This window comes from Musa acuminata, chromosome BXJ2-5, assembly GCF_036884655.1.
Source record: "Musa acuminata AAA Group cultivar baxijiao chromosome BXJ2-5, Cavendish_Baxijiao_AAA, whole genome shotgun sequence".
NCBI classification, from domain to species: domain Eukaryota; kingdom Viridiplantae; phylum Streptophyta; class Magnoliopsida; order Zingiberales; family Musaceae; genus Musa; species Musa acuminata.
In genome coordinates this window covers 46,188,309-46,211,601 of record NC_088342.1, presented here as the reverse complement: position 1 = coordinate 46,211,601, position 23,293 = coordinate 46,188,309, and the positions used below count along the sequence as shown (strand labels likewise).

The window sequence follows — 23,293 nt, the reverse complement described above, 5'->3', positions numbered from 1 at the left end:
ATAACGTTGTAAAAATTATGAACTCTTACTCACACAGGACATACTAACTCTCAATCTTTGCAATATTAGTTAAAATTGCAGCAAACTAATGGACAATAATACTTTAGTTCATCAAATAAGTCACTGTATACATGATTACAAAGTTCACCACAACCGGGAATAAATTAGTGTTATGAGGGAATAGGAACTACAACATCAATGACAATAACCAATTCATGGAAATGAAAGGCAAAAGGAGGTCTTAATGACTGGCACCACACAGATTCGATATGGTAGACTTGAAAGCGCCAAGATCTCACCTAAACCATGATTATTCGAGTACAGCAACTAAAGACCCTCAAAACTCACAATACTACTTGATCACAATATGCAAAACCTCTGCCTCGGACAAGCGAAGACTACTCCATCCACCGTTGAAAAGCCAACAGTATCTATCTGTGCATCAGCTGCATTAACCGCGTGGCCTCGATGAGGACCAGGAAGAAGAGGAGGTGGAGGATGTTCTTGAGCCACCATATGATGGTCGACGTTCATCATTTCGCCATCTATCACCGGATTGGGGAGCAAGATCATCCTGTCTTCCCCATCGATCAGGCTCAGGGGAAGCTGCCATTTGTCCATCGTTCCTCTCGCGGCGGAATCTAGGCACATACTTACCGGAAGTCGGTGCTGCAGCTGCTGCGGCAACAGGAACAGGGTCAGCAGCGTGAGGACCTGAAGCAGGGTCGATTGACCGTGACAGTGTTTCAGTGGGTCTTCTAAGGAGTGCTTCTCTTCGCAGTCTTTCCTTCTCTTCCGCCTCCCTCTCCCGCTGCCTCTGCCTTTCTGCAATTGCATCCAGCTTGGCCTTCCGTTCTGCCTCTTCTTTTTTACGCCTTTCCTCCTCTGCAAAATCATGGACATGTAAATCTGAGTAGCCCGAATGTTTCTAAGCTTTCTATCAATATATCAGGTTATTCCTTCTGAAGTAGAAGATTATTTAGACGCTTGATACTAACACAATAATCCACTTTGTCATCAACAAGCTAACCTGTTTATTAGTCCATCAGAATTCTTAAAAACTTCCACAGAATCATGGCATGGAGATAAAAACAGTGCTTATATCTCATGATATGATTTGGTGCACAATATTTACCTTCACGCTTCCTGGCTTCCTCCTCTTCTCGCAGCCTGGTCAACCGCTCTTCCTCAGACTTCAGATAAAAGAGCATCTTCCTTTTAGTCTCCCTTTCATGTTTCCTCAATGCCATGAGCTGATTAATTTTATCCTCTTTTTCTTTCTTCAGTCGATTATATTCTGTTTCACGGCAGTTAACTATTCTTTGTTGAAATATGACCTGGGGACGAAGAGAAAAACCATTAATATCAGAAAATCACATCATGACTAACACTAGTTCAATAACAGTTGCAGGACGATGTTTTGAGTAGATGAACATCATTGACATCATTGAAAACAGTCAACTTAATGTGGTTAGTTATGAAACAAAACACAAAACTTGAGAAGCATCCATGTACATAGGAAGATGGATTTCTAGCATTGACAAATATGATCAAGGGGCTTGCCTAAAAACATAATGACAAGATAAAAGATTGACAGATCAAGTTTGCAAGTTGCATCACATATAGTAAAATGACTTGTTCAGGAGATAAACATCCATGAAATGCTAAAATGAAATTAATCAAATTCTGAATGATGAATGATACTATTTACCCTCCCTCAAACCAATCATATACTTTATTGAGATAGGTAACCAAGGCCAAGGGACTCCCCCTCGAATGAAGCAGGTTCATTAACAATTCTTTCTCCTTCCTTTTGCCACTCCTTTATCCATACTAAATCCGAAATGGGATTCCTGATCCAATCTCTAGTACTAAACAAAGATTACGATTTGGAATAAACCAAAATACTTGTTTGTTCGCACTAATAGGTTTCATGTTACTTCAATGAGATTTCATTCTTTCAAACTAAAATCAAGTTAAAAGAGCTATGCCTCCTTTCCTTTTGATCATCCATTAGCCTTCCTTCCTATTGGTCTTGTTGCCTGTGGCACACGAACCAATTAGGAGCCTAGGTGTTCATAAAACATTGATTATTTTTATCCTACTGAGAGACTTGACATCCATGCGACACTGTAGCTGCATCGCAACAATCAAAGAACACTGAACCCTCAACTCATTGATTTTTCTTATCCATATATCTCAGCATTTCATATATCTGATGCTAATCCCATTTGTTTAATTTCTATAATTTGTCCCATTGATCCAATTCAGAATTTATCCTTATTCTACTTGTCGGGTGAGTCATCGAAACAACAAACACCATGAAATTTTGTCTTGTTTCTTACATATCTAATGTCTTCATCCATTACAAAAACAAAATAGTGAGGACACAAGGACACCGTTAATCAAATTCAAATTGAATATTGGATAATGGTCACAATATGACTGAACAAATTGAGCCAAATCCTAGGTAAGTCTAAATCTAGATCTTTCTGGGTTTTTAATCAAATTTTCATAATACTTAGTTTTCCTTGGTTATTTTATGGTGTTTTATATTGTGTAGGATGTACAGTATGATATAGCAAAGGCTACCTGCTCTTAACATTTCTGTTTAGATAGTTCTAGAGGGTTTTAAAACAAGATTTTTTTTCCACATGTCCTTTTAGTTATTTGGGTTTAAGAAAGTTGAGACACTAAAAGGAATCTAATTTACAAGTCATGTAGTGTTTTCAGATGATTATGAAGTCATGAATTTTGCTATGCCAGCTAGCTATGGTTGCTTCATCTTTTCTACTTGATCTCTTCTGAAAAACCCTACCAAACTCCTGCACCCTGACAATACCCAGAAAAATCAGCCTACAAGACTGAAACACATAGAAACTATGCACATTTTTCACAATTTATATTTTTTTTTTTAAAGTAACACTAATCACCTTTTCCTTCCTTGTGCCTTTCATGATCATTTAAAATTGTTTCTAGACTAAAGCCTTGAAGCTAAGGTGTTGAAGCCCTATAACTGCCAAAAATGGAACTCCATAAATCCCACCGAAACCAAGTTTTAAGATTAAATGGACCTAACAGGGTGATCAAAACATAATCTATTAATTTATGTATGAATCAAAAGCATGATGACTTAATCAGCACTATATCCATGTTTTGGCATATGAGGCACCCATACTTATACTAAAAGCTGCATAACCGTCACTGCTCAGAGATGTCAATACAGCTGCTTCCATAAGCTAAAACTTCAAATAAATGGATGGTAAACATTTTCAAATCTACTATAACTTCAAGGGGTAAAGGTTAAGCAGAGAAATTTGAACCTTGTTGTCCAACATTCTGGCAAGTCTTTTCTTCTCTTGGAGATCACCAGCATGGTGCTGCCTGCTCAACTCTATCGCTTTCTGTTAGGAGCAACGAGTTTGTCTATGTTACCAAAGAAAAGAAATTTAAAAAAACCAAAAAAAAAAAACAAAGTATACCAGTTGCTCGTGTTCATGAAAAATTCTCTCCTCCACCAAGCGCTGCTGGAAGGCTTGCTCAATCAGTTGTGCTTCTTCCTCCCTCTTTGCTCGTTCCATGTAGTCCATCGTTTTGGCAAGTTTCTGCAGTTTCTTCTCCAATTCTTGCCTTTCCTTCAATTGCTCACTTAAGGCCAATTCAATCAATGTCTGCTTTGTGACCTTCTCCTGAAGAATTGCAAACATCTTTAAAATGACTGAAATAATGATTGACTCAAGACTTCCCAGACAATAAAACATAACAAAGAAGTCTCACTCAGCAGATAAAGATGGAGAAAGAACAATAAGCAGAGGAAAGCAAGCTGCAGTATGGGGAATTCTAATAGGAATATGATTAAATGAGGACTTGGACTAGCTTCTTCAAAAAGTTAAGGCAACTAGGCAGCTTCACAAAAACCAACTGAATGGTATGTGTCTTAGTCATCTCCTGATAAAAAAACCAACAGCTACATTCTGTAGTAACTGAACCTCTGCCCGCTTTTCCAACAAGTAAACAATTGAATGTATCAAACTAACTACTATTGGCTATCAGAGTACCAATTAATTTAATTAAACAGGACGACTTGCAATAACCACCTCTCAAATATCAAGCTACTACATTCTTTAAAGGATCCATCAAGAATATAAAAACGGAATATTGGCTTACCCCATCAAGCAAAGGTTTCTTTCCCTTCTTTTTGGCACCTTTTTGTGTTTCAAAAAGTAATGCTTGAGCTTCCTGAAGTTCTCTCTCTTCTATTTCACGGCGAATCCGCTGCTCCTGCCTTCGAGTATATTCTTCAGCAAGTCGCTTTTGTTCAGCCTCCTCGGTTACTTTTTGGAGTTTTAATCTTTTAGATTCTTCTTCTCGTTCCTTGAAACAGTTCAGAACAATGTATTAATCATTTAAAACTCAAGTAAAAAAAAATATTCCTGGAAAAAGAGAAAAAAAATCAGAAGCACCATTTCCAGCATCTGACGTTCATGTTCTTCTTTGCGTTTCTCGATAATGGATTTCCTAGCAAGAAGCCTCTTATGTTCCTTATCAACTGTTTCTGCTAGACCATGTTTCTCACCCAGTTTGGATTGTTTTTTCACAGCAGGATAAATCAGATTCCTTGCTTTATTCAGAGAATCGGCAAGAACGGACAGATGATCAGTGAGCACATCTGATTCAATGTTCTGTGAACAAAATAATTGACATATTCATGTATGTAGCCATCAGAACATTTGTAAAATTTCAACATTTATGGAAGTGTAAATGTTCAATTTGTTCATTATTCTAAAAGCAAACTTAAGAAGCAGCTAATGCTTTCTCATGCAATTAGCTATCGCTAGGTTTACTAAGACGCAAATGGAAAACTTTTAACATCAATGGGTAATTATACAAAATGCAAATTTACACATATACATTAATCTGGAGTAAGAACAAGGATGAATTTTAAAATTTAAAAAAATATGTATGTATGCAGATATATGCTAAACATAGAATAATGACTCATGCATGCTTTCCCAGTGTGGCTCATATTCTATGACAAATTGATAAGTCATACCAAACCCTAATATAGCAGTCTAAGAAAAAGGACACATGCACAATGAAGAAAATGACACAAGACTTGCACATGGTGCAAACTAGAGATAGAGGGTATCAAGAAAGCACATTCTCTTGCATGTGAGGGGGGAAAAAGAATTATGTTCACATACACATGACAATATCAATATGAAGGATTAGCATCTATATAATCAAAGATTATATAACACCTAAGCAAGTGCATGAATGTACATAAGCAAGGGGAAACATGCAAATGATAAAGACAAAGATAACATACCACATTACCAAATAAAACAGCACCCTTCAGGTGATCAACTTTCATAGAAACGAAATTATATTTGACTGCATCAACTGATAACTTCTCAACAAGTGAGAAGTCAAAAAATGGTATCATCTTTGACAAAGTCCCGATTGTTATGGATTGATACACCCGAGAAACCTGACAAAGTAACAGGCCGAAAAATCAACAGATGTGTTAGATAAAAACAAGAACAGATAAGAAACATATGGCTACTGATAGAATTGTTGGGGCATTGATAAAAAAATACTAATTAAACACCTGTTGAAGCACTCTCAAAGTGGTAAGCTTTTCAAGAGCAGGAACGTATTTCGATAATTGCACTTCTGGAACTGATGAGGCTGACGATGGCTTACCACCCAGTTTTGCAATCTTAGCAAGCAGAGGCTGAACTCTCGAAGCAAGGTCTAAAGGAAAGAATTCATGTTCTAGGATATTGTAGATGTCCTTTACTTCTTGTGAGACACATGTCATTACACCCTTGTTGCTCTGTACCATATAGACTACATTAAATTAACAACTACATCTAATTGTCATCCACATATAGTATGTATTACAAAAAACTAATCAAGTGTCACAAATAGATAGCAGCAGAGGCACCATTATGTGAGCATAGAGCAATTCAGCATTTAAACTTCTCAACCATGAATACAGAAGACAACTAGGATTACAAACATGAAAACAAAAATTAGCCACAAAATTTGGAATTTCCAGACAAAACTATAACAATGTGAACTGGTTTATCTACTCTAGCAGATAGCAAAACAAACATATGCAGGATAGCACATTTATCATGACAGAATGTAGATGAGGAAGAACAGGGACAGGATTACCAAGGATTGACATAACAGCACCATGGTGCTTGCTGTTCATGCACTTTGATCATATAGCTACTTGACAGATAAAACATGGCTCCACTATGTAAGTTCTCAATATCCACTTTAATTAGATCAATTACTAATATGATTGCTGATGAAGATATAATTAATCATCTCATAAATTTGCAGCATTTGAAGTATAAATGAAAGAACAATGCATCGAGCCAGTACTTCACATGAAAGGGTCAGACTCCCACTCATATGTACATTCAGCAGCTGAGCATCCAGGACACCAATTGCCAGGTTGGGACTTCGATTCCCTAGGGAAAGCACCTAGTGTATATGATTTGCACCTCATGGCACTGGACAAAAAGAATGTCAAAGATTACATGCACACCTCATTTGTTTTCCATTAAGATCCTGATCATAATTGACATTCTTTTGAATGTTAAGTTATTTTGTGACTGGATGATTGGTGATGCATTTTAAGATCAGAATCAGCCAATGGGATCAAATCATAAAAAAAATTAAGTTAAAAGAACTTAATATTCAATTATATTTTAAAATTCATAAAAACGAAAAATAATATTTTAAAAATATAAAATAATACATACATGATATATGATACAATTACATATATGTACACAACTCTACAAATAATTATATATATGCTGCAATTTATTATGCTTATAAGTTAAAAGCTACAATGTTACAAGTTTAGTGTATAGTATAACTGTATACAAGTTAAATACTTATAAACTTCTTACACCTGTCCTAACACATTGTGCATTTAAGGCAGTGGAGAGCGCACAACTGGATAGCAAATGGATAATAACCAGGTGGCTAGTGTCAGCGAATGGGAGATGACTGCAGCTTGCAAACAAGATGTAGACAGTGGAGCACCACATATGATCACCTCTCCCACTCCACTCCTCCCCTTCCACAGTTTTTCCTCTGACCATCCCTCACTTTCTTTCTATTCTCCCTTTCTTCTTCTTTCTCCCAACTTTATTCTCTCAATATAAATCAGTTTTGGATCTAGAACCAACCAATTTCCTGATGAATTCCATCTGATTCTGACTGATTTTTGATAAATCTCAGCAATTATTAGAGAAATGAAGACTTAAAACGGAAAGGACTGACCCCAAACCAAATCAGCCAATCTAGATTGGAAACGACCAATTGTGAGAACTAAGTAAAATCTAAAGTTGACTAATAGATGCACGATGCATTGGATGTATTCACAATCCAGTAAGAGAAACATACTTCAGCATAGAGCAATAAACAATATTACAGTCCATATTATCCCATAAAATCTTCACCTAGCAGTCCACTTGAAAGTGAAACACGATAATTGAAAAATAAATTTTCTTTTGCTTGTGGTCATATAAAAAGATACATGTTCATGACTCAAATAATTCAAGTATTGCAGGGGAAGTTTAAAAACATAATAAGTTGCCAAGTAGCAGCATCTCAGGTAATTCAATGCCACCTATAAAAACTGCCCAAAAAGAGAAGAAAATAATGTCAAACAAGAAAAGGGAGGAAACAAATCTCAGGCTCGAGAAAATATATCAAGAGTTGATTGAAGATTCCATCTGTACAAGAAGCTTTATCATGATTGAAGATTCCACAAAAAGGAAGCTTATCAATCAAATGTATTGTCAAGAATGAAGACTATTTGCCAAAACAAATATAAAAATATATCTTCCACAAGGAAAGAAGAAATTATTTATACATTTTAAATTATAAATTTCTTGATTGTATTCTTTCCCTACTTCTTGTAATTTCCTTTCTTACTTCTTATACATAGGGAATCTCCCAAAAAAAGAGAAGAGTCTGCAACTTGGATCATCAGAAAATGATTGAATAAATAGAATTCTTTCCCCCACAATATGTATGAGTGATGTGAGACCACATTCTTAATCCCAATGGTATGATTCCACTATTCACATGTGATATTACAGAGGTGTGAGGCCTTTAATTCTCAGAGTTAATCCTTGAGTTGGAATAAGTTGGGTGATACTGTTTTTTTTCTCTTTTATCCCACTAAAATATTCTGTTTTATTCCACAACAAACAACTCCTAGAAAGAAAATATATTATCTTTGACCATCTATGCTTTCTCCTATTTCATGTTGGTAACAAAGCACTCGTCCTATATTAGATTTGATATCGAAGCACTTACCCTACATTATATGTTAATTGACGAAATTTACTCATCTTGTGAATATTTCATATTGTTTTGGTCTAGCAAATTCTGTCACTTTTCATATCGTAATAAGCACCAATCATGCTCTCTTGCAAATTGGCCTAACATTGTAGTTAAACTGTAAGAACTGCCATCCTAAAAGGCTCTTTAATTATAGATAATATGCCCATAAAAATGCACATAAAAGGATAAATAGATTTTAGCACACCTAAATGAAACCTAGTCCTTTTTCCATATGTTTACATATTTAAAAGTGTTATATACAACAACAACAACAAAGCTGTAAATCCCAACTATTTAGGATCAACTACATGGATCTTTTGCCAACACTAAAATATATAAAAAATCACATTTAATTAAGCTTAGAGTATTTAAATCTTTATTTATAGTTTCTATTAAAGTCTTTTTAGATCTTCTTGTACATTTCCTCGTACCACTACCGTTAATCATTTCACCTCGTCTAACAACTACATCTATAGGATATTGTATAAGCCCATAGGTGCTATATGCGATAAACAATTCACTAAATAAGCCTATTCAGCAAAATCTCTAGAAATTAAAATCATCTTCTAAGATTTCTGGCCTGATCACCAGGAGGAATCTTTTATCAGACAGCCATCCTATGTATTAACTTCTGACCATGTACCATACAACAATTTGTCCCAGAGCTCAACACAAAGGTGGATACTGATGAGTAAATAAATGTGCAGTGGACAACAGATGGAATATATTAAAACTAACTTTAACATCTTTAACAACGATTAAAGATAATTACAGAAATAAAAAACCATAGCATTTAGAAGATGAAAAGATGATTAAGTTGTAGTGCATGTCATACCAATTCTGAGAGCAGTGATGATCGTGAAAGCTGCAAAATGTAAGTCGTCAGCACAAACAATTAGGACATAAGTACAACAATTACAAGAGCATTACTAAAAGAAATCAACACGATAATATACCATTTCTCTGCTCTCCCCTTTAGGATCAAGAGTAAAGTTGATAAGGCTAGCCATTCGTAAATTGCGCTCTTTTTCATTTTCAAGTTCCAGATGTGATGCACCATGCTTTTGGTCATACGGAGTGACTGAAAGCGCAGCTAATAAAACAGATGATGCAATTAACTGCAAATCCTTTTGTGATAAATTCTTATTGTAGCTTTTCTGCAATGTGAAAAGCTTAAACCATGCATATGCATGGTAAAGATGACTATGCGAAACCCAAAATACGTCTGTTAACTTTGCATAGTATACAACCATGAGTGGTGTCTTTGGGCTCTTCTTTACCAAATTCATTAAACCATGGATATCTTCCACTGAGCGAAATGCTTCCTGTATGAGAAAATCATACAATAACATAACAAAGAGCAGAAAAACCAAGAACAAGTACAGGAAAGTGTAGAAGGCAAGTTCACAAAAAAAAGCAAACAAACAAACCTGCCATAGTTCCAGATCAGTTGCTATCTTCAGCTGCTCAATTCTCGTGTCCAAGTAAAGCTGTAAACTCTCAGGAGCTGTAAGATCAGGCCTATCTCTTTGGTCTTTGTACTTGTTTAAATTAGCAAGATGATTTCGTATAATCTCACAGAGTCTTCGAAATTCAGTAGTCCTCTTATATTGTTTGCAAAATTGGAAGGCCCGATGTGCTGTCATCTAAATATCCAAAGAAAAAATTAAACTCACACTCCTGTGAAAACAATACTCATGCAATGCATATAATAAATAATGTTGCTGCTAGTAGCAGGACTTACTAACTACAACTTTTTTTTACTAACTACAACTTAACAACAAAGCAGTGATATATATACAAGTAGTTTGGAGGCTAAATAAGCAGTATTGAGATTCGCTAGCTATAACTTAACAGAAAAGCAGTGATAATTATAACAAATAGTTGCACAGTTTTGTCAAGTGAGGCAGAAAAAGGAAAACGATAACCTCAGCAATGACATATACACAGTGTCTCTGGTTTCCCTTTAAGAGAATCCATGTGTGACAACAAAAGCTCCCTGTATCATGTGTTAATGGAAATTCTAGATGACTTACTGCGTATAGTGATTCCAACTTGGAGTTGTTTCGTAGAATCTCAAGCACTGTCCTGTAGGTCTCCCACAGGAATTTGAACCATGGAGTCACAAGCTCTCTGTCGGATCTGTCCTTTCCCTTCTCCCCACTAACATAGCTTAGCATTAAGTCCTCAGGTCTCTTATCGACCTCTAGATCCTCCACGTCCAGTGCATCTTCCAAGGCTTGTGCTTGTGTCCTAGCTTGTTCAGCCTTCTCTGTGGAAAGCTGCATGAAATATTTTATCACCTCTTCTAAAGAGCTTACATTTACTTGTTGGCATGTAATGCGGTACTGGATAAGTCCATCCTTTGCAAATCTGCCTTTCCTCATGTCCACACAGAGTTCTACATACTTAAACATGATTCTTTCCAGGGTCTTCTGCCATGCCTTGTACCTTTTTGAGGTGATGAGATCATGTAGTGCTTGTAAGGCAGCTTGCTTTTGTCCAACATTAACCAATTCTGAAGCACAAGATACAAGAAAAGCATGAACCCTGTTAGCAAATCATTGCATGACAGCTTGAGTGGACTGTCCAAAGCCATTTATGAAAAGCAACAGGGAGTTTGATTATGGACATGTTCTAATGCAAGAAATTAAGCACCAAACACGTGTTCTTCCAAGAAATGAAAGTTCTTTTTCACATTCACAGCAAGGGAACTAGCAAAGAAGTGGTAGTGTGCTAGGTTAATCCATTATATCTTATAAGGTGCACTATCAAATACTCTTCTTCAGTTTGTTTACTCCATTCAAATCAAAAAGCATACAAAAGAATTGAGGAACAAAAAAGGTACCGATAATAAGTTAAGGATAATGAAAAAGTATGGATAACACGTAGGATTTCATTTGACTGAAAAAGAAAATCTTAATTTACTAGTTCCTTTCCAAGCTTGTGAAAGATATACATCTCACAAACTTTTGTGCCACGGCAAACATGAGATTGCAGCATATTGATTTGCTTGTATACGTTGATTTCTAAAAGCAATAGAAATCAACATTACTAGCATACCACACAAGGTTTTCGAACATAGTATATTATGCATAAAAGCAAAAGTTTTAAGTTTTATTAAAACAATTATTACCCTCAGCACGCTTCAAGGCGTTCTCCGGCTTAACAAAGGTCGCCATTGTCACCAGAAGAATTTATTTGAAGCCTGCTTCCTTCTAAGAAGCAGGCTAACGCTGCATGGCAAATAGAAAAAGAGACTGCTGTCAAATCAAATCCAAAACAGAAAAATGCTACGAAAAAGAACACCAAGCTTATTTGAAAACATCAGATAAACACCAAGGAATTACATTACAACACTATTCTCATAGGACAGACAGAATTTTCAGAAGATTTGGTTAAAGCATGATATCAGTTACAAGAGACTAACCATATAAACAACGTCCATAAAAAACAAAAGCCCACGGAAACGACCAAAGATGCCCTCATCAAATCTCCACAACAGATCTATGACAATTATCACCAAGAGCTTAATTTCTTGAATAAAACATCATCAGAGAAAAGCAAAACCGGTTGAAATTATGCAACACAAATTTGCATAATGCTCAAGTAAATATACTATAATGCCATAAAACGGAGACCTCATCCAACAAGCAACAGAACAGCCAAAACAAGGAGGAAAGTTGAAGGTGACATTTTCCAGATAGGAAAGACCTATAATCCAATACAAATAGGTAGCCTGGGAATCTTCCCGGAAACCTAAGAACAGATGCAAAGCTGAGACCAACGAATCATGCCCCAAAAACACTAAATTCTTGAGACAAAACCAGCGTGAATTAGGAAAAGGCTTTCCTCAACCGACCTGGGCCCCAAGAATCCGATGGCTTAGTGTTCAGAGATCGAAGGGTGATCGCGAGAAGGCTGGGCGATGTGAGGCCGCCGCTCTCGCCGGAACACTGCTCTGGGGGGGCGAGGGAGATGAACCAGACGAGGCCAGCTAGGTTATAATTTCCTCGTTCAATACCTAATAAACCCTCCACGACAGCATATATTTACGAAATTACCTAATTCTAACCCGAGTCGGATTCGTTATAGTTTTATGAGGTCCATCGGACATGTGTTTGTTTGTCTTAAGAACTACTCGTTAGCTGTCGGTCATAACGATCGGCCCAATCACACACCTGTGGAACTACGTGGCTACATGTGTCTCCCCACATCATCTCTAAAGGTGACGTGGTCTTGCGTATATATGTCCTTGCCAGGTTGGAAATAGCGACGTGGCCTTGCATATATGTCGCTTTTAATATTGGCATTACCTTCTCGGAAGCATCAATCATATTCTCGCACGAATCCTAAAGTTTTGTGGAATGGCATTGAAGTCTTGTTCCATGGGTCCCACTTGAGTTCTTTTCTCGTTGAGACGAGATAACGTTTTAATGACCGCCGTTCGTCGTCCACGTCCTAACGCTACGCCGCAGCGGCAAGCATGGCCGCGCACTCGAGAGGCCACATCTGCCACTGCCTCGGCCGCATCGAGGCCGTCCGGCGAGACTCTCCGGTCGCCATCTCTGGACTCCGGCGGAGGACCGGCGGAGAGCTAGTGAAGGGCGTCCGCTCCCTCGCCCGCGGCCTGGCCGACTCCGGCGTCGCCAGGGGTGACGTCGTTGCCGTCGCCGCCCTCAACAGGTACAGCACCGCACTCTCTATCGAACTTCTCCAATTCGATTACTTTGATACGCAATGGTGTTTGTTTCTTTCCGAGCGACAGTGATCAGTACATGGAGCTGTTCCTCGCCATCTCCTATGTCGGAGGCATCGTCGCTCCTCTCAATCACCGCTGGGTAAGTCATCGTATCCTTCTCGGGTTCCACCTATCTTAGGTTCATTATGTCGCTTGCATCCGCCAGGTAAGGTTTTTGAATGCCTTCGACTGCAGCTTAGCATTATTTTTCTCATCACGATCGATTGTGATATGCACGGCTTGCACCATATGGGGATGATTGAGAGTTGCATTACACTCTGGAAATGGTCTTCTAATTGATGTTGTTGTTACTTGAAGATTGTGTGGTATTCAAACACAGTAAGCACAGTGTCCACATCTTATAGTCGATTAACGAAGCAATCATTTTGGTAAGGGTAGGGCTTTGAGGAGGCAAGGATGGCGATGGAGCTCGTAAAGCCCAAGATGTTAGCGGTGGATGAATACTGCAGCCCATGGGCTGTCGAGCTGCAAACGAGCGACAGTTTGTCATCTATAAAGCTCTACCTTCTTATTGGGGAGTCGTCATCCAGCTTCAACTGCAATCATAGTTGTATGCTCTTTCCACTGAAATGTTGTCCCTCTGCTCATAGAATGCTTAACGCATATGGAACTAACAGAGCTTCTCTATTTTCAAGCAAGTTTATTATTTCAATTGGAAGATTTAGTTCGATGTTTGATTCTTTAATGTTTTTTGTTCTTTGATGAAAGAATTTGTGATTTTACTTTATGTATTTGCATGTCCAGATCAAGATTTGCTTCATGGATTTGACTGTCATCTGACAATATGTTTATAGATATGCACACATTTAAGAATACCAAGCATATGATTTTTCATTTTTTCCAACTATACTCAAAAGAGAAATATGCTCTATAAAGTTTCTGTGCTGCTTCTCTTTTGTTTATCTTTCAACTTATCATTCCTTTGCAGCTTTGCGTTTAAATCTGATTCAGAGGCTTGACAAACCTATGCCAATAATTGATCCAATTTGTGCACCAGAGGACATTGCTTTAATATGCTTTACATCAGGTACTACAGAATCCTCCACTGAATATGCTGACCATACATCTCAATATCTTTTAAATTTCTCTAGCATTGGCTACTATTTTGGTTTTGCTTCTGATTTTAGTCTCTGCTGTGTGGTTTTTGGTGTAGTAAATTGTGCAAATCTGAACCATGCACATGTCATCTTCACAGCAAGAGTTTTATTTTTTTTATTGATTATGCTATTCAATTTAGAAAACAGATACAATTCATAATTATTCTGAGCAAGTTATACAGTTTTGAATGATATCATCCGGTACGAACGGTATTTTTTATTTATAAATAAGTAAATATATATAAATAAATCTATGACGTCGCCCTGCATTCGGGAGAAGAGAGGCGACGTCGCAGATTTTTTTCTTTACATACATACATACATATATATATATATATATATATATATATATATATATATATATATATATATATAAAGGCAACGTCGTCCTGCTTGGGGAGAAGAGAGGGCGACGTCACATAGTCGCCCTGCTTGGGGAGAAGAGAGGGCGACGTCACATTTTTTTTTTTTAAACTTATATATAAATAAATAGATATATAAATAAAAAGATTATATATATATATATATATATAAAGAAAGGCAATACCGAATGATACTGTCCGGTACGAGTGGTACGTACCGGTCCGACGGCATACCGGTACGCGGACTGCCCGCTATCGGACGGAACGAAAAATAATAATAAAATAAAATTATATATATATATATATATATATATATATATAAACGAGGCGACATCGCCCCGTGTGGGGAAGGAAAAGGCAACGTTGCCGAGACGATGCGACATCACCTTTAAAAAAAATATATATATTATATATACCGAGCGGTATACCGAACAATATACCGCTCGGTATACAGTTTCGTACCGTACCGAGCGATTGTCAAAACTTCGGTACGATACGAAATTGCAGACCTTAATATATATAATATAAATATATAAATAAAAGATTATATATATATATAGAGGCGATGTCGCTGAAAAAAAAATACTTATATATATATACCGAGTAGTATACTGCTCGGTATATAGTACCGTACCGTACCTAGAGAATGTCGAAACTTCCGTATGATACAATATTTCAATCCTTGCTTCTGGGAGCTTAAACATCATAATTAATAATTTTATAAGTACTTGCCTCTTCGAAAATGATAAATCATAAATCTTGTTTCATTTTTCCAGTGTAGTATTATCACAAGTGATTATGTAATGGGAGCTTTCTTTTTTAAGAAACTTTCGCAAACTAGTACACTTTTCAAATGATTTTCCACGTAGTATATATATATATATATATAGGTAAATTCTTGTAGATTGTTTATTGTGCCACTTACATGAATAAAGACACTGTCGCATCTTTTGACATGTCCAGGTGGTAGTTTCAGACTTTGTTACTGTTTCATAACTGCAAGTTTCACTTTATTCAGGAACCACTGGAAAGCCAAAGGGTGTAAAGATAAGCCACACAGCTTTGATTGTTCAATCCCTTGCAAAGATAGCTATTGTTGGCTATGGTGAGGATGATGTATGCTCCTTTATAAATGCAGTCAAGATCTTAGTTTTATGGTAATTAAATCTATAGCATGATACTTTGACTTGTTCACTCTTCCAAAATCTACAAGATGATGTTTTGAGCTGTTTCTCCTTAATCGATGAATAAATTAGCATTTTTCCGAAGGGGGCATTTATGCAATAAATATTGAATTAATTTAGTTCCATTTTTCTTAATTCACATTATGCACAAATGGTGAGAAAGATGCATATAGCCAATCACAAATATTAAGAACACTAGGCCCTTTTATTGTTGTTGTTATGTTATAAATCACATTATGCAGGATCAGTTTCACAGATATCATAGCCTTTCAGTTGATCTGATAAAATTTGACCCAAGAACTAGGTGTCTCGCTGGATGATTTATGATTAATGATGTAGTTTATGTATCTTCAGGTTTATCTCCATACAGCTCCTTTGTGCCACATTGGTGGGATAACTTCATGCATGGCAATGCTATTAGCAGGGGGTTGCCATGTTTTCATACCCAAGTTTGATGCAAAGTTAACTTTTGAAGAAATAAAAAATCACCAAGTGACATCATTTATTACAGTCCCTGCAATGATGGCTGATCTAATATCATTTGTAAGGTAAACATCTACTTCCATGGAACAACATATGAACATAGCTGAGCTTGGATTACTCCATTTCTTCTACAGCTCTTTTCTGTTCTTCTCGGGCATTGAATTTGACTTGTTGATAGTAGAAAATCCAACATGTGGAGTGATGGAGAAACTGTACGCAAGATTCTCAATGGTGGTGGTGGCCTATCAGAAGAGCTTACAAAGTGTGCCAGTCACTTGTTCCCTCATGCTAAAATACTTTCTGCTTATGGTATGTCAACATCCTTTGTTGGTTCTTTATGCTTTTTTGGTTATACCAGTCTGTGGTAGCTAATTATTCTGGAACACTACACTGCTAGTGTTACATGTGCAAAGACCAAACTGATGTTCCAAGGAACATGAGTGGTTTAAATAGATATCCAATACATACAGAGTCCTATATCTCCCTGTTTGTTTATCAGAACTGATCAGATATATGGTATATCCAAATCCTTCTATTTAAACATCTTATAAAGAACCGAGGGTATATAAATTTTTGAACTATAATTTCAGTTCAAGCACAGAAACTTGTTACACTTCCTTGAGATCCTGAATTATTTTTGCTTCTGAAGAAATAGTTTTGTATGACTTGACAGGGATGACAGAGGCTTGTTCTTCATTGACCTTCATGACCCTTTTTGACCCCATGTTTAAAAATTTTGGTGTCTCTTTTCATGATAAGATCAATGTTGAGGCAGACTCACGGCATCACCATTTAGGGGGAGTGTGTGTTGGGAAGCCTCCCCCTCATATTGAGCTGAAGATATGTGGCAGTAGTGACAATTGTTGCACTTCCTTTGTTGGGAATATCTTAACTAGAGGTTTGCATGTTATGGTTGGGTATTGGGATAGCACAGATGTAATTATGGCAGAGTCTGCAGAGACCAGATGGCTTGACACAGGTGACATTGGCTGGCTTGATGGCAAAGGTGATCTGTGGCTTGTTGGCCGTGAAAAGGGTCATATAAAGACTGGAGGAGAAAATGTTTACCCTGAAGAGGTATAGAGAACTTTAGATTCTTCAAGAATGTTTTTAGGGGCTCTTTGGATTATTTTCTGCTGCACTCTGGGATGCTACCCATCATGCATTATAGAGATGTCTTTCTTTTCTGATATTGTTTTGTTATTGATGGTTTAGGTTGAAGCTGTGCTTTCTCAGCATCCTGGAGTCTTCAGAGTTGTGGTGGTTGGTGTTCCTGACAGCCGCTTCACAGAAAAAGTTGTTGCTTGTTTAAACATAAAGGAAGGTTGGAAATGGGTCGATCATAGTTCTAAATACTCACTGGAGGCAAAAGAAGTTTCGCCTGAGATCTTCCAAGACCATTGCAGGCAGAGCAATTTAAGCAGGTCTAGTGTCCCATCTACTTCATTGAAGTCAATTTGAGAGCAACATGATATGGTTTTTTAGCTCCTAATTCATTAGTATCTGTTGTTTTTAGATAGTGTCTGTTCTGTTCTTCATACTTATAATTTATTATTAATTTTGGTTACTAGAGTTATCGGCCTTTGAACCATGTCACTAATCGAATTTAGTTTCAGAAGAATCTGACTATGAGTATTGTAACTGTGTTACTTTCTAACTTCATTGCAGATTCAAGATACCAAAGATCTATTCTTTATGGAGAAGACCTTTTCCATTGACTACCACAGGGAAGTTAAAAAGGGATGATATAAGAAAAGAAGTAATGTCTTCCATGCAACCAAGGAGCAATCTGTGATATGAAGATAGTTTTGAGCAATCCATGGTTTGAGCGACGATTGGTGATAGGTCATAGAGGCAATTCGCTCGTAAATTATGCTAAAATCAATTAATTTTGATCAGCAGAAGCTGTATCATCACTGAATCTACCGAAGAATGTTCTTTTTTCTGTTCTCTCTTCTGAAGATCTGTATCTGAAAAATTGTCCAGTATTAAAGTACTTGACTTTTATATTTCAAAGAAACAGACTATTTCTGATATCAGCTACTAAAGTTTCGACATCTTTTGAACTTTCCAATCTATGAAACAGCTACTAGATGTGAATTCTCATATTATAGGTGTTTAGATGTTTTATCAAATCCCAGCAGGTCATTCTTGATGTGAAGGAGCCTCATTTGTGTCTTGGATTCTACAATTCTCTATAACTTTCTTGTTCATGTGAGCATGTATTTTAAGGATCGTTGAAAGCTTCTAAATGATATGACACCCCTTGAAACAATTACAACTCATCATAACTAGGGTTTTGAATACCGGTATACAGCGTACCGAGCATAATGACCATGGATTTTGTATAAAGAATGCAAAAATTTACCAATAAGAGTATCATTTAATATTTATAATATATTATTTTACTTGGCCATAATGACCATTATTATAGGAAGTAAGGGGTAAATATAATTGCTATTTTTTTCGTTTATTATATAATGCAATGGAAGAGACAGCATGACTATGTTGGAGAATCTCCAACATAGTCATGTGTGTTAGATGAAGATAAAGATGAATTAGATAGTAATTTCATGTTGACAAAAATTACAAAAGCTGATAACTTAACGACTTAAGACTATTCTTTCTTTTCTTTCTTTTACGACCAGAATTTTTCCTATACTATGCTACTAAATTTGATTAAACAATTTAAAAAAAAAGGTTGAAAACTATATTGTGCCCAAAGCTCAAAAAACAAAATTCTGATCATTTTTAAATAACTCATGCAAAGTAAAGTCTGAATCGGAATTCCTAATCAAATAATTAGGATTCATGCAAGGAAATGCAGTGGGTAAAGCGAGTTTGATAGACCTGCTTTTGATAAAATGCTACTCTGTAAATGTTTATGAGTAGGTGGTGAATTAACAAGTAATATTTACAGTTAAACTTTGGTAAAGAAGATAAGATCAAGATGTTTTCTTCAACTTGTGTTGTCTCAGCCTTATCTCAAACAAATTCTTTCCTCACCCAAAACTGTTCTTATGAGGAACAGGTTTTAGAATCTGTTATTACCTGAATTAATGGTAGCCCTTCCATTTGTGTTGGAGTTAGTCTTCCATACATCATGATAACACTCCAAATCAGGGAGATGCTAAATTTAGCTTCACACTCTGTCAAACTAAGTTGGAACAATGAATGAACTGCATCCATTCTTTCATTGCTATTCTAACATCCGACGCAAAGAAAAGAAACCAGAATTAGCAAAGGAAGAAAAGTTTTCATAAATTCTTTGTTTCTTTGTTCTACCATTTTTTTTTCTTTCTTTCTTTCTTTCTTTCTTTCTTTCTTTTGTTTGGTTCATTCCAGTAATCTTTCACCTGAGTGGACCGACAGTTCGGTCGATCCACAGGGTCGGAATCAGTACCTTATGGCCTTAATTCACTTTTGGCGATAGTATCTGTAATTTTATAGTTTTTGTTGCGTGGATTTATTGTCATTTGAGGTCGAGTAAGCAACTTGAAGAAGGATGGGTGTCTGTTGCTGCTTCAAATCTTATAACGTGAGAGATGAGCCTCAAGAAGAGAAAGCTGAAAAAGGAGGGAGCAAGCTTTCCTCCCAAGTCAATAACCTTTCAACTGAATCTGGTATGTTTGATGCATTTACCTGATGACAATTAGCTTTATCTTCCACTACAAACTCCACCATTTCATTCTACTTTTCTTGTTGATCACTGAGAACAAATTTGATAGCATTAAATGAACCAGTCTATTCTACAAGGAATCAGATGTCAGCGATAAAATATCATGTATGGCAATCAGATATTCTTACTCATTACAGAATTGTATATCTAGCTTAGCCTTCAATTTCAGCATCCGATATCTGAGATTGTTTCTGTAAGAGCATGGATTAGAGCCTAAAAAGATGTCTTCTTGCAATCTTATTTTCATAGAATTTGTGCTGGTCTGTGTTCATCAGATGAAATTATTTTGGTCAGTTATAAATTCAATTTTAAGATGACATCTCTTACTTATAATTAAATTTTCTACGATATTCCTTTAATTTGATTCTTTCCTGCCTACCAATCTTACAACAATACTTTAAATTTACATCTGTTAAAACCCCATAAATTGAAGCTGATGTTCAGCAACACCTTAAATTAAACTTGTGCAGATACCCTCAAGCTTAGATCTGTAGCTGAAGTGATCTTACGGATAGGCCAGGGGAACAATTCCGCTCGTGTTTTCGCATTTGATGAACTTTCAACTGCAACAAAGAACTTCAAAGTAGAATGTCTGCTTGGTGAAGGTGGATTTGGTAAAGTTTATAAAGGTTACCTTGTGGATACAAATCAAGTAATGCCAATTGCCACTTCTACTTCATAAGCTCAATCAATGTTGATTTGGTTTCAGTAACCATCTTCATTCAATTTCTGCAGGATATAGCTGTTAAGCAATTGCAAAGAAATGGCTCACAGGGAAATAGAGAGTTCCTTGTTGAAGTATTGATGCTCAGTCTACTTCACCACCCAAACCTTGTCAATCTAATTGGCTATTGTGCTGATGGAGATCAAAGAATTCTGGTCTATGAATACATGCCGCTGGGCTCATTGGAGGATCATCTTCTCCGTAAACCATCAAGAACTTTTCTGATCCATTTGACTAAGAATTATTAGTAACCACTGGAATTTTCTACAGATCTTTCCCCAAGTAAGAAGCCGCTGGACTGGACCACAAGAATGAGAATAGCGGAAGGTGCCGCTAAAGGCCTGGAGTATTTGCACGATACAGCAAATCCACCTGTGATCTATCGAGATTTAAAGGCATCCAATATTCTTCTTGATAAGGACTACAACCCAAAGCTATCTGACTTTGGCCTTGCCAAAGTTGGACCAATTGGAGACAAGAGCCATGTATCAACCAGGGTGATGGGGACTTATGGCTATTGTGCTCCTGAGTATGCATTGACAGGACAATTAACAAAAATGTCTGATGTATACAGCTTCGGCGTCGTGTTACTGGAGATCATAACTGGAAGGAGGGCTATTGATGCATCGAGACCTTCAAACGAACAGAATCTTGTTCATTGGGTATGTTCAGATGATAATTGAGTTCATTTCATATTTTTCCTGCCTAATTCTGGTACATAGCTTTAAGCAGAGCTCTGAGATTAGCCTGATTCAAGAACTTCTGCAATCCACTATGATATGGTTTATATGTTTTGAAGTTTTCACTATAACCTTAGATGGCACCACTATTTACATGGTGCTGAAGTAGCAAGATGATAATATTAGTGTGATTGCAGTGACTTGAACTTTCTGAAAGATCCATTGTCATTAATTAGTACACAAGTAAATCTGTATAAAGAATGCAATGGTATGAAAGATCGACGTGTGTGATACCCTAATAATGGAAAACCCTTTTTTCTTTGAACCGACCAACTGAAATATATTTATTTGGCATGCTTAATCAAATTTCTAAAAATTTGTAGGTTAAAGTATGCAATAGCTGAACTCAGTGCTAGCAGCTATGGTGAGCTTATCGAGGCATCATCTCTCCTTAAATTTGCACTTAATTTCATAATTGACTTGTTTAGAGCTCATTTCCTCGACTTGTTATAACAGTATCACACTACAAATTCTCGTTCATTAATGGTGTTAAATGTTTGAATGAAGTTAATCCAAGTTTACGCATCTAATACTACTCTTAAGACAGCAACTCTGCCACTTATCAGCTTTATTTGTTTAACCAGCAACACAACATTGTATTCTGCAAAGCACTGTGGTATGTATGATCTTTGCCTTCTCAAGTTTTCACTAAAATCTCAGATATGCTATTTTACTGATTTCAAATTTGGCACACTTATTCACAACAGTTGCAGTGATTTAAACTTTCTGAAGGATCAATTATCATTAGTGCACAAACAAATCTATGAAAACAGACAACAAGAAATCATGTCTCTTTATATGTTCCATGCGGAGGTTGTGGAAGATGAAGTTTTGCACCATTTACCAATGTAGAAAGAATGCAATGTCATGAAAGATAAAGGTTTTGATACCCTTACAATAGAAATCTTCTTTTTCTTCTCCCCTTACTTTTCTGACTGAAACATATTTCCTTGGCACGTTTAATCAAATCTCTAAGAGTTTGTAGGTCAAATTATGCAATCGCTGAACTCAGTGCTAGCAGCTATGCTGAGCTTAATGAGACTTCATTTCCCCTAAACTATACATTTATTTGATAATTGGCTTGTTTAGAGCTCATTTCCTTCACTTGCTATAACAGTATCACACTAAATTTTCCGACGAAGTTACTCTGATGTTTATGCATCTAAGACTAATCTTAATGCTGTATCTCTGCCACAGTCGCAGTCTCTTGTCTGCCTAATTTGTTAACCCAGAAACACAACATTGTGTCTTGCAGGCAAAGCCACTGTTTAAAGATAAGAAGAGGTATGTGGAGATGGCTGATCCATTGCTGGAAGGCAAATACCCATTAAAAGGCCTCTACCAAGCTATTGCAGTTGCAGCAATGTGTTTGCAAGAGCAAGCAAGCGGCCGTCCACTGGTTAGTGACATTGTGACAGCTCTGGAGTATCTTGCAACTTCATCAAATGATCATTTTCAAGACTCAAAGAAAGAAAAATACACTGCTAAGGAGATCGGTGAAGGAGACAAATCGAAGTCGCAAGATGAAAGAACTCGGAATTCGTTGAGATGCAAGGAAGATAACATCGAGCGCGTGTAGTATGAGACATGTTTGTGGCTTTTTTCTTCTTCTTATTTTTTCTATTTGTGCTCTTTGTATATTTAAACGTAAAACTCAACCATTCCAAAATGATGCTGGAGATAGACCTCTTTGTATGAACTAAGCTATCCTTGACACTGTCAATTATCAGTGAATCCATCAAGGGAATGATGAAGAGTAGTAGATAAAGAGAATTATAACTGTACAAGATGTAGGACTATCTAAATCTTGAGAATGCATTGCATTGTTTGCTGTGGAAATGTCATGGAATGTTATTCTATCATCACACTTTTCTTTTGAT

At 36.7% G+C, this 23,293-nt stretch overlaps 3 protein-coding genes across 5 annotated transcripts; 2 read left to right on the top strand and 1 right to left on the bottom strand.

Annotated features, from left to right (window-relative positions):
* Nucleotides 1–75: 75 nt before the first annotated feature.
* Nucleotides 76–12,384, bottom strand: LOC103986328 (eukaryotic translation initiation factor 3 subunit A). The gene is made up of 14 exons (XM_009404306.3): nt 12,245–12,384; nt 11,519–11,618; nt 10,419–10,900; nt 9,813–10,028; nt 9,339–9,707; nt 9,218–9,247; nt 5,612–5,839; nt 5,330–5,491; nt 4,464–4,682; nt 4,168–4,374; nt 3,483–3,689; nt 3,324–3,404; nt 1,136–1,337; nt 76–885 (listed from the first exon to the last, which is right to left on the bottom strand). The coding sequence occupies exons 2-14, from the start codon at nt 11,562–11,564 to the stop codon at nt 452–454; spliced, it is 2,883 nt and encodes a 960-aa protein (XP_009402581.2). The 5' UTR covers nt 11,565–11,618; nt 12,245–12,384; the 3' UTR covers nt 76–451.
* Nucleotides 12,385–12,812: 428 nt separating this feature from the next.
* On the top strand, nt 12,813–18,309 carry LOC103986329 (2-succinylbenzoate--CoA ligase, chloroplastic/peroxisomal). 3 transcript variants are annotated; one of them, XM_018826234.2, is made up of 10 exons: nt 12,813–13,068; nt 13,151–13,223; nt 13,523–13,694; nt 14,073–14,171; nt 15,622–15,719; nt 16,142–16,335; nt 16,449–16,579; nt 16,944–17,347; nt 17,486–17,694; nt 17,939–18,309. In XM_018826234.2, exons 1-10 carry the CDS (start codon nt 12,869–12,871, stop codon nt 18,063–18,065), a joined length of 1,707 nt encoding a protein of 568 aa, XP_018681779.2. In that variant the 5' UTR covers nt 12,813–12,868; the 3' UTR covers nt 18,066–18,309. The 3 variants fall into 3 exon arrangements, with proteins under 3 accessions (XP_018681779.2, XP_009402582.2, XP_064966070.1); XM_009404307.3 differs by having other exon boundaries at nt 12,814–13,068; nt 16,452–16,579; XM_065109998.1 differs by having other exon boundaries at nt 13,018–13,068; nt 13,518–13,694.
* Nucleotides 18,310–19,464: 1,155 nt separating this feature from the next.
* LOC103986506 (probable serine/threonine-protein kinase PBL7) lies at nt 19,465–23,252 on the top strand. The gene is made up of 5 exons (XM_009404525.3): nt 19,465–19,893; nt 20,420–20,601; nt 20,685–20,874; nt 20,944–21,335; nt 22,669–23,252. The coding sequence occupies exons 1-5, from the start codon at nt 19,776–19,778 to the stop codon at nt 22,990–22,992; spliced, it is 1,206 nt and encodes a 401-aa protein (XP_009402800.1). The 5' UTR covers nt 19,465–19,775; the 3' UTR covers nt 22,993–23,252.
* The last annotated feature ends 41 nt before the right edge of the window (nt 23,253–23,293 follow it).

Coding starts and splice junctions, on each gene's coding strand:
- LOC103986328 (XM_009404306.3), bottom strand. CDS start 11,564: ATGGCGACCTTTGTTAAGCCGGAGAACGCCTTGAAGCGTGCTGAGG. Junction 9,248..9,338: donor AAGGGGAGAGCAGAGAAATG/GTATATTATCGT, acceptor TACATTTTGCAG/CTTTCACGATCATCACTGCT. Junction 1,338..3,323: donor CCAGAATGTTGGACAACAAG/GTTCAAATTTCT, acceptor CTTCGTCCCCAG/GTCATATTTCAACAAAGAAT.
- LOC103986506 (XM_009404525.3), top strand. CDS start 19,776: ATGGGTGTCTGTTGCTGCTTCAAATCTTATAACGTGAGAGATGAGCCT. Junction 19,894..20,419: donor TAACCTTTCAACTGAATCTG/GTATGTTTGATG, acceptor AAACTTGTGCAG/ATACCCTCAAGCTTAGATCT. Junction 20,602..20,684: donor ACCTTGTGGATACAAATCAA/GTAATGCCAATT, acceptor CAATTTCTGCAG/GATATAGCTGTTAAGCAATT.
- LOC103986329 (XM_018826234.2), top strand. CDS start 12,869: ATGGCCGCGCACTCGAGAGGCCACATCTGCCACTGCCTCGGCCGCATC. Junction 13,224..13,522: donor CTCCTCTCAATCACCGCTGG/GTAAGTCATCGT, acceptor TGGTAAGGGTAG/GGCTTTGAGGAGGCAAGGAT. Junction 17,348..17,485: donor AAAATGTTTACCCTGAAGAG/GTATAGAGAACT, acceptor TTGATGGTTTAG/GTTGAAGCTGTGCTTTCTCA.